This window comes from Pediculus humanus, genomic scaffold (assembly GCF_000006295.1).
Source record: "Pediculus humanus corporis 1103172107592 genomic scaffold, whole genome shotgun sequence".
Taxonomy (NCBI): Eukaryota; Metazoa; Arthropoda; class Insecta; order Psocodea; family Pediculidae; genus Pediculus; species Pediculus humanus.
This window is the reverse complement of record NW_002987206.1, coordinates 112,041-131,790: the sequence shown is the minus strand read 5'-3', so window position 1 is coordinate 131,790 and position 19,750 is coordinate 112,041. Positions and strand designations below refer to the sequence as shown.

The following is a 19,750-nucleotide window of genomic DNA, read 5'->3' as shown; positions in this document are numbered from 1 at the left end:
AATTATTATTATTATTCTTTTACATATATATAAATAAAAGATTTCATTTTCTTTTTTTAACCCCTTTTTTTTGTTCATAATATAACATATACATATTGTTATATCGTGATTCTAAAATAGTTTGTTTACTATTTACAATGCTGCCAATTTATGAAAAAAATAAATAAATAAATGACAACGACGACATCTTTAGTTATTATTTTTAATTAATTTTCTTTTTTGATTTGTTTTACTAAAGCGGAAAAACTCTCTCGTTAAAGAACGGAAAAATTATTAGAGAATTTTCTTTTTTTATTTTTTTTTAATTCAATAATATATATATTATATTATAATATATTTTGAATATAAAAATATCGATATCATTTCTCTTCTTTTTTTTAATTTAATAAAAAAATTATTTTTACAGCATTGAATCCATTAAAAGAGGAAAAAAAAATTTCCACCATCAAGTCATTTAAATATAAAAAAAGCGTAAAATGACCGAGGGTAAAATGAAAAAAAAAAAAAAAAAGGGAAGTAGGAAAAGGGTGGTGACAAAAGAAAAAAGAAGAAAAGAAAGAAGAAGAAGAAAAAAGAAATCAAACCATAAAAAAAAAAAATTTTCTTTTTTTTTTTTTCCAACAACAACAACAACAACATTAAGCCATCAAAGTAAATGGATGAAAAAAAAAAAAAAAAAAAGTTTTCTTTAGAAAATTCCAGAATGCAGTCCGGAAAATTCTTTTTAAAAAAATGCTTTTGGGAATTCTTATTGAATATTTTTCTTTTTTGTATATGAATAAAAAAAAAAAAAGAAAAACCATCGATCGATAATTTAAAAAAAAAAAAAAAAAAATGGTTGTGTGTTTGTTATCATCGTGAAAATTCAAATTACGTTTGATTGTACGAAAAAAAAAAAATTTTTTTTTTAATGATAGTGATTTATTATTTAGGGTAGTCAATGAAATTAGTTAAAAATAAGGGACCCTCTGGGAAAAAAAAAACTGGATAAAAAGAATTTCTGGAATTTACCCCTCCAGTTTTTTGTATTCATTCTAAAACTTAAAAGATGATGGTTTTATATGTGTGTGAATTATATTAAACTTTTTTTTTTTTTTTTCAAAGAGAATTAAATAATAAATTTTTATTAACTCGACGATTAAAATCATCATCATTATCATTATCATCATTATTAAATTTATTTTTTATTTTTTAGAAAAATGATATCGATGAGCCTCTCGGGAAAAAAAAAAGAAAAGTTGAAACGAGCCTATCAAAATTACCTTTTCACGCGCAAAATCCATGAAGGCCAATCAAGGATTATTCCTTTGAATCATGGAGGAAATTATAATAATAATAATAATAATAATATCTTTTTTTTTAGGTATAAGCGTCGAATTAAATGTAAAAATAAATTTAAATCGATTAGCTGGTTTTTTTTTTATGTACGCCGCCATATTTGTTTTAATTTAATAAACAATCGAGAACAATGTCGTTGTTGTTGTTGTTGTTGTTGAGGAGTTTTTTTTCCTCTTCTTCGGGCCGAAGTTTTTCTTTTTTCAACTTTTTTTGAGGACCCTCTTGAATAATACCATATATATATTTGTCTTTTAAATCATTCGGCTTTCTTTCATCTCCATTTTTTTTTTTTTTTTAAATAAATGTGTACAAAGCTGTTCAATTAACAAAAAAAAAAAAAAAATTGTTGAATTTATTTATTTAATAATTTTTTTTTTGCATATCATTAGTTTTTTTTAAAATAACAAACGATGGCGACGATCTCCTTACTCAAAGGGTTAGAGAGAGAGAGAAAGAGAGAGAGAGAGAAAGAGAAAGAGAGAGAGATAGACTAACTATAATTATAAAAAAAAAAAATTGTCCAAAATGTTATTAACCGCTAAAAAGCCTCAGGGTAGACACGCGACCTCGCACTCTTAGACTCCAATTATGTCGGTTCTTCGGAAGTTTTTGTAATTATAATGATAATAAAACTTTTTTTTACATTGTTCTTTTTTGTTTATATAATTTTTTAACAATATCATCCCTTTCATTATTATTATTATTATTATTTGCTAGAGTCATAAGACAAAACGAATATCATTATTAATTATTAAAGTTAAAACAAATTTGATTATTTTTTTTTTCGCAACGCAACAACAACCAACAACACAATTTATTGTTTTTTATGTTTTAGGATGTTGCGATTAAAAAAAAAAAAAAAAAAAAATTACGAACTGTTTTTTTTTTCCAGTTATTCTCACCCCTGTGTAAACTACAAAAAGCTGTTAGCAAATTGGGGATGAACAACACACACACACACGGAGTTGTTCGGCGCATTAACAAGATTTCCTGCTGTGTTGCAACGTGTCGAAAACTCGGAAAAAATAATAATAATAATAATAATAATAATAAATTTTTTTTTTTTATTAATTAATATCGAATATTTTTTCGCACGTGCGACTTTATGGCCGGATCATCCTCTTTCTCTCTCTCTCTCTCTCGTGCGGTGGAAAACAACTAAAACATTCATCTTTTTTTTTTTTTTAGAGAGAGACCGGAAAATAAATCAAACGTGAAAATCCTTTTTTTTTTTTTTCTTGTTAAAATTTTGTGTTTTTTTTGTTTGTTTGTGCAGGTTTGGTTTCAAAATAGAAGAGCTAAATGGCGAAAAACCGAAAAATGTTGGGGTCGTAGCACCATTATGGCGGAATATGGTTTGTATGGAGCCATGGTGAGACATTCACTTCCACTTCCAGAGACAATATTAAAAAGTGCAAAAGAAAATGAAGGGGTGGCTCCATGGCTATTGGGTAATTACATATATGTATATAATTTTTTTTTTTTTTTTAATTTGATTGTCAAAAACATGTCGGAACCGCATTCAAATCTAATCTTTTTTTAATTTAATAATAATAATAATAATTATAGGAATGCATAGGAAATCATTGGAAGCAGCAGATCAGTTAAAAGATGATAATTCATGCGGAAGCGATAAAGATGAAGTTGCAGAAACGGATAAAAGTGAAGAAAGCATAGACGAATCCAAAATAAATAATACAGTTAAATTGAATGCTCAAGAAAATAATAATAACGGAATTGGAAAAAAAGATGGTGGAAATTCTCGGGAAATTCAAATTCAACAACGTCAAATACCGTCTACGACTTACGAAAGTAGGTATCAAACCGAAAGGACTTCTAGTCAGCAGCAACAGCAACAACAACAGCAACAACACCAGCTTTTATGCAACGAAAACCTTATACAAAACGAAAGACTCACCGAAAGAACGTCGTCACTTCCGACAGATCCGGAAGAATTTCGAAACAACAGCATAGCGTGTCTGAGAGCCAAAGCTCAAGAACATCAAGCAAAACTTTTGGGCTTTACAACTGATGCTTTGATGTTGGTTAATTCGGGTCCGAGAAGAAATTTGGGATGCGATGCAAACGCCAACAGCATCAATCATCATCATCCTCATCAATCGCACCAACAAACGACGGATATGCTTAATAATTCATCTGATAATTCATCCTCATTGTTTTGACAAAACTAAACAAACAACAATAATAATTTCCCTCTACCCACCCCCCCCCCAATCTCCCCACAACTTATTAATAATAATAATAATAATAAAACAAAATAGAATTTAAAATAAAAAAAAAGCTCATGTTTCTATGTTTTAATAATAATAATAATATTTTATGTACATAAATAAATATTTAAAAAAAATTATAGTTATTAATTACGTGCAATAAAACTATTTAAAAAAAAAAAAAAAGAATTTTTTTTCTCTTTTCTTTTCTCTTTCTCTCTCTTTCTCTCTCTCACACATTTTTCATTCAAATTTTTCTAAAAAATAAAAGCTTTAAAATAATGATAATAATTCTTTTTTTTTTTTTTGTATATCGAAATTTATTTATTATAATATAAAATATATAAAATAAAATCCGAAATTTTGTTATTAAATAAATAAATAAATAAAATGTTTTTTTTTCTTTTTTTTTCCAGAACATGTTAAGAGAAAACAAACAAAACCACATATGTACAGTATAATTTAATAATTCCAAAAAAAACGGGGGGAGGAAGGAAGGAAGGGGAGGATGAGGGGAGAGGAAGGGGATAAATCGAAATAAAGGAAAAAAAAAAAAAGTTAAACGAATTAAAAACTGGAGAAGAAAAATTAAATGGAGGAAAAAAAAAACCGGAGAAAATAATTTAAATTTATGACCTTTTTTTTTTTTTGTTTCTAATCAATTTATTTGCGGTCGATTTATTTTTAACCAAATTTTATTATTATTATTATTATTTCTTTACAAAAACTACTATTCATTACAATTATTATTATTATTATTATTTTAAATTTAATTTACTCCCTTTTTTTTCTCAACCCCCCTTTGTTTAACATATATATCTATGATGTACTTAACAATACAAAAAGGAAAAATAAATAAAATAATAATAATGATAATGATAATAAATCCCTGATTAATTTTTTTATTTATTTATAAATTTATTATTATTATTATTATTATTATTAACATCAATAATTTTTTTTTTTTTTTTGAAATTCGTGTTTTATATATATAAATATAAAAAAAAATCAAAATGATACATGACAAATTATGTATACAAATAATAATATAAATAAATAATAATAATGATAATAAATTATACAATCAATTAAAAGAAAAAAAAATTAATAAATGACGTCACGTACAAGCTCGTAATTAACATTATTTAAATAATAATGATGATGTTTTAACATTTCCTTTGCCTTCATACATATGCATAATAGACTTTTTAACCACTTTAATTATACTAAATTAATAATAATAATAATGATGGTGATGATAATGATAATAAACGCGAGGGAGAAGGGGAGGGGGGGAAACTCAGTCTTGAATTCTTTTAAAATCAAAAAAAAAAAAAAATATCGAATTAACGAACGTTTTTATTTATTTATTAATTTTTTTTCTCCAAATAAAAAAATTAATAATTTATTATTATTATTATTAATCACACCGCGGTTATTTTTTTTATTTAAAATAAAAAAATCAAATAAATAAAGAAAAAATACAATACATAAATATTTTATTTATATATTTATATATAATAATAATAATTATTATTATAAAAAATTTTATTAATTAATTAATTTCAACACTTTGTTTCGCCATTTATTTATTACATTTAATTAATAACAAAACATAATAATAATAATAATAATAATAATAATATAGAGGAATACACGCATTTGAAAAAATATATATATATATATATGTATATAAAAAAAAAAAAAAAAACAAAGACTAGAAAGTATAATACAAATATATATATAAATATTTACACGCTCATATATAAATAATAAATAAATAAATTAATAAATAAAAAAATAAATAAATAAATTTTTTTTTTTAAATGAAAATTATTCGATAAAAAATGAGAAGATATGCTTTATCGTTATCATTATTATTATTATTTAAATTAACATTTTGAGCTTTTTTTTCTTTTTTTTTATAAATAATTAAATTAATATATATATATTAAAAATAATAATAATAATAATAATAATAAGTTTAAAAAAAAAAAATTTTCTCTTTCTTTCTTTCTTTCTTTAATACATTATATATATATATATATTTCTTATCATTTGATATAATAATAATAATAATAATATATTTACAACTAATCAATATAAAACTTCTTAAATCCATTCGAACAATTTCAGAAAGAAAAGATGATAAAGAAGAAGAAGAAGATGAAGAAGACATCAATCAAAGTAAAAAAAAAAAAAAAAAAACATTTTTTTTTCTTCCCCGTTTGTTCACAATATTAAATAAACAATAAATCAATTTTTAATAATAATAATAATAATAATAATAATAATAATAATAATTTCGTCAAATTTTTAAAATATGGAACAACAAAAAAAAATCGGTGATGATAATAATAATAATAAATTTTTTATCAAAAATAAATAAATAAATTTTCAAATCAATCGAATTCAAAACCGACATGAAAGAAAAATAATAATAATAATAACGACAATTAAATAAGTAAATAAGTAGATAAATAAATAAATAAATAAATAAATAAATAAACGTCACATATATAAATATATAATTAAAACGGGAAAAAAAAATTATGAGAAATTTTTTTTTATGTTAAACCTTTTTTTTTTTCTTCTCTCTTATCATCCTATGACGTAATAATAATAATAATAATAACCCTTTCGTTAGACACTGATGATAATAATATAAACTATTTTTTTACTATACACATATATAATCAAATTACAAAATAATGAACGCCATATTAAAAAAAGTTTATAAAAATACAAAAAAATTAAGGCGGCTTTCATCGATTAAAAAAAAAAAAAAAAAAAAAAATGGAGTTGTGCAGTTCGACGACGACGACGAGGATTTTTCTTTATATAGAAAAATAAAAGGCATAATTTTATTTCATCGTTAATATTGCCTCGTTGCAACCCTTTTTCGATATTTATATATATATATATATATATATATATATATATATATATATATATACGCACTCACGCACGCACACACGCACGCAAGCAAACTCAATCACGCCGAACATTTTGGCTATTAAAGAAAGAGAGCGAGAGAGAGAGAGAGAGAGATCAACAATAGAGATCCAGGTTTTCGGTGGTTTTGGCCCCAGAATCATCATCATCATCATCATCATTTCATCCCCTCCGAGAATTGTTTAAAACTCTTTCTCTGCTATCTTCCCTGTTGAGACAATTATTATTCGTACGGGGAAGAGAGCCGTTATTTGCCGTTATACGAGACTTTCTACTCCTTTTAAATTTGGCCATATCTTCACCAAAAACATCTCCAGTTCTAAGAGCTGATATAAGATCGTCGAACTCACCCTGGAAACAAAATAATAACTCATTTTTTTTTTTCCAGAGTTACCACCATTTTACCATAACCGACCAACGAGACAAATCTTTCTTATTTTAAACCACAGCAAAAAACTAACCGAAATTTTTTAATATTTTTCAATCAATTTTAAATAAATTTATGTTAACTTATGAACTATTATTTAGTTCCTGATTAAATTTATTTATTTTAATAATAATAATAATAATTAAATTAAATTAATTATAATTACTAATAAGAAAAATTTACTTTAAAATAAATAAATTAAAAACTTTTTTTTTAAAAAAGAACAAAAAATTTATTTTTAAATGTTATATAAACTGTTCGTAAACGCAAACCTTGTCTCCTTTTCCATCTTTTGGCTTATCGACGTGATTGATACCATTACTGAGTCCAGTTTTATTTCTATTTTCCAACAGTGAATCTTTACTACTTCTCCTATCTATCGTTCTCTTTTTAAGCTAAATAATAATGATAATAATATCAATGAAAATTATTCATTCGTTTTTAATTTTTTTCCAAAAATTCTATACATATACATATACATATTTGTACATACTTCAGCTTCTTGTTTGGCTCTTTTTTCTTCTTCATCTTTTTTTTTCTTTAAATTTTCATTGTCTTGTTTGGCATCGTTTAAAGCTGTTAAAAAACAATCGAAAATTCCGAAAAAATCATCGGGTTGTATGGAAGTGTTGTCTTCACCAAAAAGTCTCACCGCCCTGTCGAACCTTTAATAATTTTAAAAATTATTATTTGTTATTGCCACTTCTACTCCTACTGCTGCCACTACTACTACTACTACTAATAACGATGATAATTTGCCTCGTTTTCATATCTTGAAACAAATCCTCCAATTCTGAAAATTTAAAAGTGGCCCACGACAAAAATTCTTTCATAACTATAAGAAATTGATCGTTGGTTGCCGGATTCCAATTTTGGGATCTATGAAATTCAACTTCTCTTTCAACTTCTTTTAATCCCAGCCGAAGAGAAGACATATCTTTTTCAAGTTCGCCAAGGCTAAATTAACCAAAAAACACATACATCATTACTAAAAACTAGTAAGCAAGGCGGTGGAAAAAATTTTCACATAAGTTTACCACCCCCCTGAAAACTTTTGTTTTTTATTTAATTTTTTATGCAGGTTTGTTTACCTTACTTTGGATGCTTCCCTTACAAAAGATAAATCTTCTTCAAGTTTTAATATGTCTTTGAATTTTTTTTCTAATAAATCAACCAGATAATGCAACAAAGTTGTTCCTTTATTCAAACTCGATTTGGTGTCCGATAATCGATTTAATGACACGAGCCGAAACCTAAACGAAGAAGAAAAGGATGGATATTATTGACTTGTGTTAGGCCAATCACGTGACGTAAATCAAACCTTATCACAAATCATAATATTTACCCGGCAGCATTTCCGCGAGCTCCTCTATTCATATAATTTCCAAAAGCTAAAACTAATTCCAATATTTTTCTAAGTCTTCTCGAACGTGCCACTTGTCTCGATGCCTCCATTACGGCTTTGATTCTCGGTGAAACTTCATTCACGCTAATTCCAAATTTTTTCTTAAAATGAAGGGATCGAAGCCTTTGTTCGTAATGAGGAATTCTAAAATAATAATAATAATAATAATAATAATAATGATAATGAAAAAGTTATACGATAATACATATACGTATGTATATGTAAAATGACAAACTTTGCAATTTCGTATAAAAATCTATCCGCTCTCGCGAGGGAATCGATTTCATCTGAATGTTCTTCCAGCAAAGCAACCTCTTCGGAACTCGGTGTAAATTTTAACAATTGTTCGACCATATCGAGAGGCAATTCGTCGTTGGAATCCATCGACATAATCATGTTGCATATTCCAACATCCGTCATCTTTAACTTTGATAAAAGAATTGTGCAGTTTTGAGCACGTCGACCATCTATAACTGATAATATTTTAGATCTGTTTTTCGATGTGTTCACATTTCTTAAATCCTCCACGGATCCTTCATTTGGAACGCCATTTTTTTGGTATGCGCAAAATATTTTGTCGATGTTTTCAAGTCCTAAAAAGTTGTAGAGCTTTGTGTCGTCCAACTCCGTCCATATTGTTCCCGCCAACTTGGAATCGGGAAGCTTGGACCAATTAAAACTTTTTAACGGATTAGACGATTGTGGAATGTTTTTCTTTGGTAATTCTATTTTTGAAACAAGGGGAAGGGGACCGCAAGGAGGCGGTGGAGGAGGACCTATATTATTTTGGCAAGGTGGCGGAGGAACCATCGGTGGAGGGGGAGGAGGAGGAGGAAAGGAAGATTTAGGTTTAAAATTACTTAATGCTTCACACCTCAAAGTCAAAGCCTGAAAGAAAAGAAAAGAAAAGTAATAATATATTATAATAATAATAATTAAATTTTCATATAGAGAGAGAGAGATAGAATTGAATTTACTTTTGCCTCATCGGGTGTGATACCGGTCGAAACCATTTGTTCAAGTCTTATTCTTTCTTCTCTTTCGCAACTATATTGATGCTCCATTTCCGATCTTTTATATTCCAATTCGTTTAATTTTTGTTTTGTTTCTATGTGCAAAGCTGTTTCTTTCTCTAGTCGCTCTTTGATTCTATTAAGACTTGCTTCCATATCTTCCTTTTCTTGTAATCGCATATCTAATTCTTGTTCTTTCTGTAAAATTATAAGGAATGACACGATTTAACGAATGTAATCAAAAAAAAAAACAATTCTTTAAGCTATAATGCTATGAACCTTGGCTAATTTATTTGAAATTTCTAAATTGTCTTTTTCTAAATCATCAGCCTTTTTTCTTGCCTCCAAAAGTTCTTCTTCTTTGGCCAATTGTTGAACTATTTCTTTAACATTAATTGTTATTGGAGCACCGTCCGGATTGTTTCCCGATTCCGTTTGGAGGACTATTTGTTGAACTATTCTATCGAATAATATCCAATGCTGAGATTGATTACCGTAATTTAATGGCAACAATAGGCAATGCTGTAAATATATATATATTTTTTTTTTAATTTTAGAAATGATGCTCATGTATACAAAAACAATCATTATTATTATAAGAACAAAAAACAAACTTGTAAGAGAGCCAATAAATGAGGATAAGCTGATGTGTGACTAAGTTTTTTCCTGAGTAAATCAAACATGTTAGTGGCGCTTTTTGTATCGACATGTTCTTGTTCAAACTTTCTAGCCAATTCTTTTTCATCATCATTTCTCACCATTTCGAAAAAATCTAAATGTCTACCAAAAAAAAAAAAAGGTAATATAAATTTAATTTTTAAAAGAACATTTACACTCTTGAAACAAAATGAATATTATAAAAACGAGCCTGTCAAGAGTTTCGTTTTCATGTCCCCTGAGTTTGTCTATAATGGGTTGAATTCCCAACATTAAAAATTCATAGCGTAAATGAAGACGAAATTCCAGATTTTCTTGTCCCGGCCCATAATTAAGAACGGCATTTATAAAAGACATTATTGCCGTTTTTAAATTTACTTCGTCTCTGTAAATCCCCGTGCTTTTGTCCAAATCGTTTATTATACTTTGAAACCTGGTTCTTTCAAAGGCATATTTTTGGTAGTGCAACATAGCTATCAAAACTTTACGATGTCCTCCGGGAACGAGGCAAACTGCCCCAAGTATTTCGAGTACGGCGATTTTAGTTTTTATATTTTCAGTGCTAAGACTTTGTGCGATGATGTTCAATCCAGTGGGATGAGCCAAAACGTGCGCTCTGCCATTCTGGAATAAATTTTTATACAAATAATGCACGTTTAACATTTCCAAAACTACCTTTGAAAATTAACAAAAAATAAAATATCTTACAGAGTTATTCATTAAAGCTTTTAAACATCCTATAAGAGACGTGTGAATGGAACTTTGTATGGTTTCAAAATCCATTGACGATAGAAAATTTAATAGCGCGGTTACGCCATCGCAATCGATAAATCGAAGTACGAAAGAATGTGGTTGAGTTCTTAATGCTGTTTTTAATCCATCGAGAGTTCGAGTTCTCGATCTAACTTCTTCCTCATTATCAGAAGGATACGGCAACTGTTGAAATTTTAAATTTTCACACAAACCCATTCGTTTCAATTGATGAAAATATCTAGAATGTTTCCACGTACCTTTGATACCGATTCAACTCTTTCGATATAATGTTCGGGAAGATGTGATAAATCAGTTTCTCCCTCTCGATCTCTTTTTCTACTGCAATAAATTTGCCATTTTTTTTCCAAAGGTAAGCTCAACATGGATGCTTTGTTGGGTGCAGTCAAGTCTAACTCTTCCTAATGAGAAATTTCAGACGTTTGAAATAAATAATAATAATAATAAATTTATTAATAATAAATAATATAAAAAAAGAAAAATTACGACAAATTCGGCAAATTTAGCATTAAGTTCTTCTTGAGAGGGCATCGGTTGAGTTGGTGTCATGGCTTGTAAGCTGAGTGTTCCTCCGCCATCAACAACACAATATGTTATTTCGGGAGGTTCATCAGTCTAAAAAAAAAAAAAGAAAAATTTATCATTTTAAATCCGACATGTTTCTTTTTCTGTCGTTGTATTGTCACTTTTTAAAATCAAATAACTGGGAAAAGGTAATAACACATAATTAAATTGCAACTTGAAATTTTCCATTATTATTATTTTATTATTAATTTCTTAATTTTCAACAACTTTTCCTTTTTTTCTACACTCCAAACTATGCGTACAACTTTTTAAAAAAAAAAATTGGTTAAGTCTATGCGGCGTTTTAATGACACACGAGGCGATGGAAAGACTATTGCCGACCACCAACGTAATTATTATTAAAACTTTCTACATTATTAACATATGTGAATGTTTCCCCTGGTGGGATAATTGCAATTATTTATAAATTTAATGTTAACATTAAGTATGGTTTTGATGAGGGAAAACGTGATGTGGTTGTTTTTACGGTAGGTACAGAAATGAAATCTTTGGTCTAAACCGCGAAAACGAGTCCGAAGATCTCTCAATCTGATCAAACAATAATAATAATAACATTATTAAATTTTTTTTTTATTTGGAATTAAAAAAAATTTCTCATTAAACAGAAGTAATATGGAGAAAATAAAGTTTTTTTTTTTTTTTGAAAGTGAAATTATTTAAATAAAAATAAAAAATATGAACCTTCCGTTAGCCGAAACAAATACATCAAGGTTTCCTTTTGGGTTTATACCTAAACTGTCATGTCCGCACATTTTAAATTCAATATAACGAATAAAACTTGGCAGATAGTATGAATAAGAACAAATATTTAGTTCACTAGCGGACTACAAAATCTATATAACGGTCTTTTTAGAGGTTTAGCCCTAGGATGTCTCGCTCAATTCCTCAACTTCCGGAAACTTGTTTATTTATTATTATATATACGTGTGCGTATATTGTAAAAATAATCAAATTTATAATTGTCTTTTAATTTTTTTTTTTTTTTTTGTAAACAGGTAGTTAAATAAAATTTTTGATAATTATCCAAGCGTAAAAAATACTCTGGTAGAAAATACCGGGTTGAATTTTTTTTTTTTTTTTTTTTGGTCAATCCAGAAAGAGAGAGAGAAAGAAAACTTACCTGAATGCATCCGCCCCATCCTTTTTTACCGCGGATTGGGGGCATTTTAACGTCTGGAAGCACGTCTTCTATGCGACTAGCAAATGAAGTAACGGCTTCTACTATGGAGCTTCCTGACCAAGAAAAAGGGGGTATCACCTAAAAATTAAATAAATAAAATTTCCCTTTATTTTTCTTAATAAATAATATAATAATAATTGGATAGAAAGAGAAAAATTTTTTTTTTATAAGTTAAAATGAAAGTAATAATAAAACTAAAGCAATAATTTCTTCTACGTGTAATTAAAGTAGAAAAAGAAAACTATTAAAGTGATTAAATTTTTTCTTTTTTCAAATTGGATTTGTAATTAATGTTTTATTTATTTAAAATTAAAAAAAAAAATTTTTTATATATTTATAAATAAATAAAGAGAAAGAGTGAGCGAAGGAGAGAGATAGAGACACGTTTTTGTCATTTTACACAAAGTAAGTATATGAAGACTTAATTATATTAATAAATTTTTAATATATATATGTAAAGCAATAAAATTTTCTTTAAAGAAAAAAACTTTTAGAAAAACCAAGGGGGGGGGGGAATTACGAAAAACGAACCGTTTCTTAATTTTAAAAAAAATTTACAAATTACAATGGCATTATCGATTTCAAAATGTCCCCAGCGGTTTATGTAGACCGATAATAACAAAAATTTACAAAATCGGTATGTACATAATACAAATACATTTTTAAAAATAAAATAAACCCTTTATTTTTCTTCTCCCCCCCCCTTCGCTCACTCTCTATTTATTTATTTATAAAAAATAAAATTTTTCTATTGACAAAAAATTTTAATACCACCATCCACTTTCTTTTTTTTTTTGTTTTGATAGAACCTGATTGATAAGCCTTTATAAAAAAAAAAAAAAAAGAATGGAATCATTACGATCAATAATAAACCTGAAAATACAGAGAGAGAGAGGGGGCGGGGGGGGGGAGAGGGAGGAAGAGAGAAAAGTAAAATAAAGTTACAAAAAAATTGATTATTCATTCTAGAAAAAAAAAGAAAAAAATATCACGTTCGAATTTGAACCGATTATTAAACGAGTAAAAAATGAGAAAATAAATTTTATTATTATTATTATTATTATTTGTGATAGCATCAAAAGAGAGGACATAAAAACAATAATAATAATAATAATATTTAACACTTTCGCATATTTTTTCATAGAAATTAAACAAGTTAAATTTCTATAATAATAATAATTGGAAATTTTTTTTTAATTCTTACACGAAAAAACTTTCATTTTTAAGTGTAATTTATTTCATAACTTTTATACATTTTCTCGAATTTCATAAAAAAAAAAAAATTTATGAATGCACATTTTGCAAATGCTCAAACTTAACCAATATAAAAAAAAAAAAACTTAAAATTTAATTACGGTTAAAGAACAATTTTTTTTTTTTTTTATTATTATTTCCTAGTGACTTTTAATTTAGAATGTTGGTAACCTTCAAATAATTTGCCCTAACATTTTTTTTTAAATTCATTCTTTTCGACGTGTTAACATTTAAATTATCGGTTTTTTATTGCAAACAGCAGACGAAATTTCAAAATGTTGTTTAAAAAAAAAAAAAAAAAATTTTATTGGATTTTTTAAAGAAAATTTATATAAAAAAAGGATAACATCCCAGAAAAAAAGAAAAAAAAAAAGAAAAAAAAAAAGAAAAAAAAAAAGAAAATTTGTTGACAAACAAACAGGAAATGATTTTTATAATAATATAAAAATATAATATTAATTTTATCATTATTAATTTATTTTTTAAAAAAACAACTTTTGGGGGATTTTCACAAAAAAAAAGAAGATGAATTAAATAATAATAGTAAGACCTGAATTTTCAAGGTTTGAATTTTCTTTTTTTTTTTTTTTTTTTTTTTTTTTTTTTATAAAAAAAAATGATAATGATACTTAAATTAGCAAAGTGAACTTGAAAAATGTAAAAAAATTATTTTGATCCATCGTTAATAAATAATAATAATAACGCAATTATATAAATATAAACAACTGATTTTAAACAATTATTATTATTATCATTATTATTATCATTATGAATACGTGGATAATCGTCAGTTCATTCGTCGTTATAATCATTATTTATACCTTATTTTTTCAGAGGTTTTAAAAATTTCCTTTACGTAATCATTTTTTTTTTTTTTTTTTATCACAGAAATTTTTATTTAAACTCCTCATCAAAATCCTGTTTTTTTTTTTTTTACATCGTTTCCGCATTAATAATAATAATAATGATAATGATAATGATAATGATATTCTGCTCATCTTGTTTTTAACGTTATTTTAATTTGTTTGTTTGTTTGTCAAATTTTTATTTTCTTCAAAAAAAAAAAAAAATTTCTCCTTGAAAGTTTTGTTTTCTCTAAATTCGAAAATTTGTGTGGGGGAGAAGGGGGTAAAAGGGGAAGGGGAGGTAAAGAGAAAATTTTCGTCCGAAAAAAGTACAAAACTTTAACGAGATGGAATTTTCATGATGGAAACAAAACACAAAGACCAACTACTAAAAAAGCGAGAATATAACAATTAAATAAAAAAAAAATAGAAATCGCCAGGATGTAAATCGTGAAAGTAGAAATGGTAGATTTCAATTAACACGGGACGAACTGGACGATCTAATGAACGAATAAAAAAAAAAAAAAAATTTTCGCTGCCATGTAACAACTATAGTAATTACAAAACTATGTATATTTTATGCTAGAACGAACATTGAACATTTAATAAACAATAAAGAAAAGATTTATTGGAAAAAATTCCAAAAATGAACGGGGAGAGGGGAGAGGAAAGCCATTAGTGAAAACATTAAATTTAAATAATTTTCAGAAAGTAAAAAAAAAAAACTAATTAATTATAACTTTAATCCCACGTTAAAAAATATTAATTAATTAATTAATTAATTAATTTTTGACATAATATTTTACGTACGAATGCAATTAAACTATTATTATTATTATTATTATTATTATTATTATTATTATTAATTATTTAACCCCAATTCACATCATTTTATTCTTTTTCGTCTGAATGTGAAAATTTTAAAAAATTTTTTTGTTTCAGTTTAAACGTATTAATAATTTTTATAACGCGTTTAACGTGTTACCCACTCGCGATTAATTAATTAATAAATAATTAATTAAAATCATTGAAAAAATTTCTAATAAATAATAATAATGATAATAATATTGATTGAAAGATTTTTTTAAAAAAAAAATTTGAGAAAGTTTTTTTTAAGTTCAAAATACAAGTTCATGTTTTTTTTTTTTTTCAAGACACCTTTTACTCGTACACAAAATATTTTATAATAACTCGGGATTAAAAATAAATAAGGTGAAAGTGTTTTTTTTTTTTTTTTGATTATTAAAATAAATGAGTTGTAGTAATAATAATAATAATAAGAAGAAGAATAAGAAGTTTAAAGATGGAAAAAAAATTTAAAAGTCAAGGTGTAAAACCAAATACTTAATGAAAGATCGGTAACCTTCTAAGAACAAAAAAAAAAAAACGTTTTTTTCACAATAAGTGTTAAAAAATACAAAAAAAATTTATCAACTTTTTTGTTTTTCTTTTTGTTATTCTATGATCAATAAAAAAAAATGTTTCGATGTTGCATAAAAAAAAAAAAAATTAATTATTTATTTAATTAAACAAACAGTTTTTCTACCCAACGTACTATTAAAATGTAAACACAAAATCACCACTCATTAATATTAATTACAATTATTATTATTATTATAAATAAATTAAAAATTACACGCTTACCATTTTTATTTTTTTCATTTATAAAAAAAAATTTTTTTTTTACAATAATAAACACTGATATTAAAAACAAAAACTAAAATTACTCAATGATAAAGAAAAACCAAAAAAATAAATAAATTCACGTACATCCACCATGGGTACCATGAGTACGAACCGGTACCTACACACGTATATGAACCGTTTGAGCAACTAAAAATTTTACATTAACAACAAAAGAGAAAGAAGAAGATGATGATGGGGAGAAACCGAAGGGGGGAAGACCAGGTACGAGATATGCAGGTGTTATGAGGTATATAAACAAGAACGGCGAGTGTGTCAGTAGTGGTAGTTGAAAGAATTAATTATTGACCTACATTATTGTTTCTTACTTTTAAGTATTATTATTATTATTCGTACCTGTTATCATTTATTTATTTATAAAGAAAATTTTCCAATTTTCCTCATCAAATAATTTTTGGGAAAAATTTAAAGACCCCCCCCTCATTTTCCTTTTTTTTTTGCATAAAAAATAATAATAACGTGAAAGGTAATGTTGTTGTTTGACAACGAAATATAATAACAACAACAACAAGTGATGCCACATAAATATTAACGTCATTGAAAATGATTAATGAGATTTTTCCTTTTTTTTTTCCTTTTGGTGACAAAGCTAGGAAAAGTTTATTTATATTCCTCGTACTGAAAATTAATTTAAATATCAAAAAAAAGTAAGTACATCGAACTATGTCACACGTGATATGCATTAATTTCTTTTTTTTTTTCTTTTCGGTATACCTATACCTAAACTCAATTGAAATTCGTGAGACGACTGGGATATTGTGTCTTTGTAACCGTCACCTTTTTTTGTATTTTCCAATTTACCCGGATGTCGTAAATTTAAAATAAAACTTGAAATATGTACTCATTTTATTTAAAGAAAAACAATATAATTACCACCACGTGTTCAAATTTAAATCGTCGTTTGGGGGGATAAATTTTAAAAAAAGAGGGAGAATTAAATATCATCATCATCATCATCATCGGAAAATTTATATCATTTACGTGATATTTCCCGTAATAATTTTCAAATCAAAATAAATAAATAAATAATTACAATAATAATTAATACACCTTACGTAAAAAAAAAAAAAATTACCATCAAAGATTCGCTCTAAAAAAAGAAAAGAAAAAAGAAAAAAAAAAGAAAACTTTTACTTTTTTCTTTTTTCGTAACAAAAAAAAAACCGTCATTTACAATTGTAATTATTATTATTATTATTATTATTATTATTATTATTAGAGGATTTTCACTACAACACGTTATAAATAAAAATTTTACAAGACATGGACACACATTTTTTCAATAGTTCCAATACTTTTTTTATTTGTTTAAACAAAAAGAAATTAACCGTTTGTAAAATTATTATTATTTTGTAAGAATAATTAGTCGGCCATTATTTAAAAAAAAAAAAAAAAAAAAATTCTTACGCTCATTTTAACGACATGAAGAATTTTTCAAAAACAGAAAAAAATCAGACACGAATTAATATTTCCGTAAAATAAATAATAAAATGATAGTTGCCGGTTTAAAAATCATGACTGACTCAATGACTGGAATTTAAAGGGTGGCTGGAGCCTGCACTCGAATCAATGTAAATTTTAAATATCAGTGCCGTATCCCTTTAAAAAATTTAATTTAAACCCCCAATTACCCCCCCCCAAAATGTTTTGGACAAAATTCATCCAATTTAATTTTTTTTTTTACAAAAACACTATTGATAATTATTTAAATAAATTAAAACTTTCCCCCCCTCCCCCTACCCCCATTTAAAAACCAAAAATTAAAACTAAAATAAAATTTTTAAAAAATGTTTTCGGCACTGAGAAACTTATGATATGAATAGGGTAAAACGTTTTTTCCCATATTTTTTTTTTCGTACGAAAAATTTAAAAATAAATTTATTTAGTATTAAAATAATTTTATTTTTTCACCGATTAAAAAAAAAAAAAAAAAAAAGAAGGAAAATATTAATAATAATAATAATAATAATAACGTTTTTCTTTAAACAATGAGAGATAAATGGCTGAACGTTTTCCTTTAATGAAAATGATTGCTTTTGATATTTAAACATTTATTGTGGAGAGGGGCGGAGTCTTTCAGATGGTACCTAATGTGTACCTACGTATTTAGGTACGACTGCATTGATAATTTATATTTATTCGTCATTCGTGATTTCATTCGAGTTATTTTTTTTTTTTTTTTAATCGAATGAAAATTTTGTGCATTAATAAGGGGGGGGGGGGTCGGCTAATTTTCCCCGACGTTTTTCCAAGTCTAAGGTTTTGTGTTTATCTTAAAAGAACCTATTTCTGTAAATAAATTGAACATTTTAAATGTTACAAATCCTTCTTTTGTTAAAATGAGTTTTATCAAAAAAAAAATAACCTATTTTCAGCTCACATCTTGCCCTAAAAAAAACTAAACTAAACTAAAGCTCACGAATCCCTAATTTAAGTAAAAGACTAAAATGGCCATGAGGCGTGTATAATCATAAAAATGTTTACTATTTTAGGTTTTAGAAAAAAAAAAAAAAAAAAAAGCGATTAAACGCGGATTCTGAGAAAAAAATAAAAATTCATTCAATCCAAATGCTATTTTACAAACAGCTGGAAAGACTCCATTTATTTGTTTACGGTAATTCCTTTGGGGTAGTTCCACCTCAAATAATAATAATAATAACATGCCTTTAATTAGAAAACCATAGTGGAAAAAAGTAAATAAACTTTTTTAAAAACAAAAAAATTCAGTTTTGTTTTTCCTTTTTTTAAGAAAAAATTAATTTTCAGTTTAATAAACTTATGTTTTTATTGTCGAGCTTCGATTTAAAATTAATGGCGTTTTTCCCGTTTCTAACCATAAAAAAAAAAAAAAACGTAAAGCAATAAGTTCCAAGATGTAATATCAAAGGTTTCACAAATATATAATACGTAACAGATTATTCAATACCTAATTATCAAACGTGCCTTATAATAAATTAATATTAAATCTTGACATTAAAAATGTGTTATTTAAAACATAAAAAAAAAAAAAAAAAACTTTTTCTTTTTTTTTAACTCTGCTGTAAAACCGTAAAATTTATAGTTTTTTGAAAATAATAAATAAATAAACGTTTACCTAATAAATTTTTTAAAATGGATTTATTAAAATGGATCCAATTTTTTTTTGGGGTAATTTATAAACAATTTTAAATTAACTATTATAAAGAGAATGTATAACCCCCCCCCCCAATTTACCCCTAAATTTTTAAATGACAATATTCTCATTGTTTCAAAACATAAGATCTTATGCAAACTACTCGACTTAAATTATACATCAATTTTATTAATAATTTTTTTTTGTAACAAATACCTTTGATCAAAGTTTTTTTTTTAATGAAGAATCAAAACATTGAACAAAAAAAAAAAT

The 19,750-nt window shown here is 25.7% G+C and overlaps 2 protein-coding genes across 2 annotated transcripts in view; one reads left to right on the top strand and one right to left on the bottom strand.

Annotated features, from left to right (window-relative positions):
* Phum_PHUM230130 (Homeobox protein CHX10, putative) overlaps positions 1-3,521 on the top strand; it is a gene marked incomplete at both ends in the record, with an annotated part of 6,986 nt that extends 3,465 nt beyond the window's left edge. Inside the window, 2 exons of the mRNA XM_002425940.1 lie at positions 2,615-2,789; positions 2,908-3,521. Coding sequence (XP_002425985.1) covers positions 2,615-2,789; positions 2,908-3,521 — 789 coding nt within the window. The remainder of the gene's footprint in view (positions 1-2,614; positions 2,790-2,907) is intronic.
* Positions 3,522-6,686: 3,165 nt separating this feature from the next.
* On the bottom strand, positions 6,687-11,346 carry Phum_PHUM230120 (Disheveled-associated activator of morphogenesis, putative; the record flags this gene model as incomplete). Its single annotated transcript, XM_002425939.1, has 14 exons — positions 6,687-6,875; positions 7,224-7,346; positions 7,445-7,616; positions 7,711-7,908; positions 8,043-8,204; positions 8,297-8,500; positions 8,592-9,244; positions 9,334-9,567; positions 9,649-9,891; positions 9,984-10,149; positions 10,238-10,650; positions 10,735-10,962; positions 11,037-11,198; positions 11,287-11,346. 14 exons carry the CDS (start codon positions 11,344-11,346, stop codon positions 6,687-6,689), a joined length of 3,207 nt encoding a protein of 1,068 aa, XP_002425984.1.
* Positions 11,347-19,750: the final 8,404 nt, after the last annotated feature.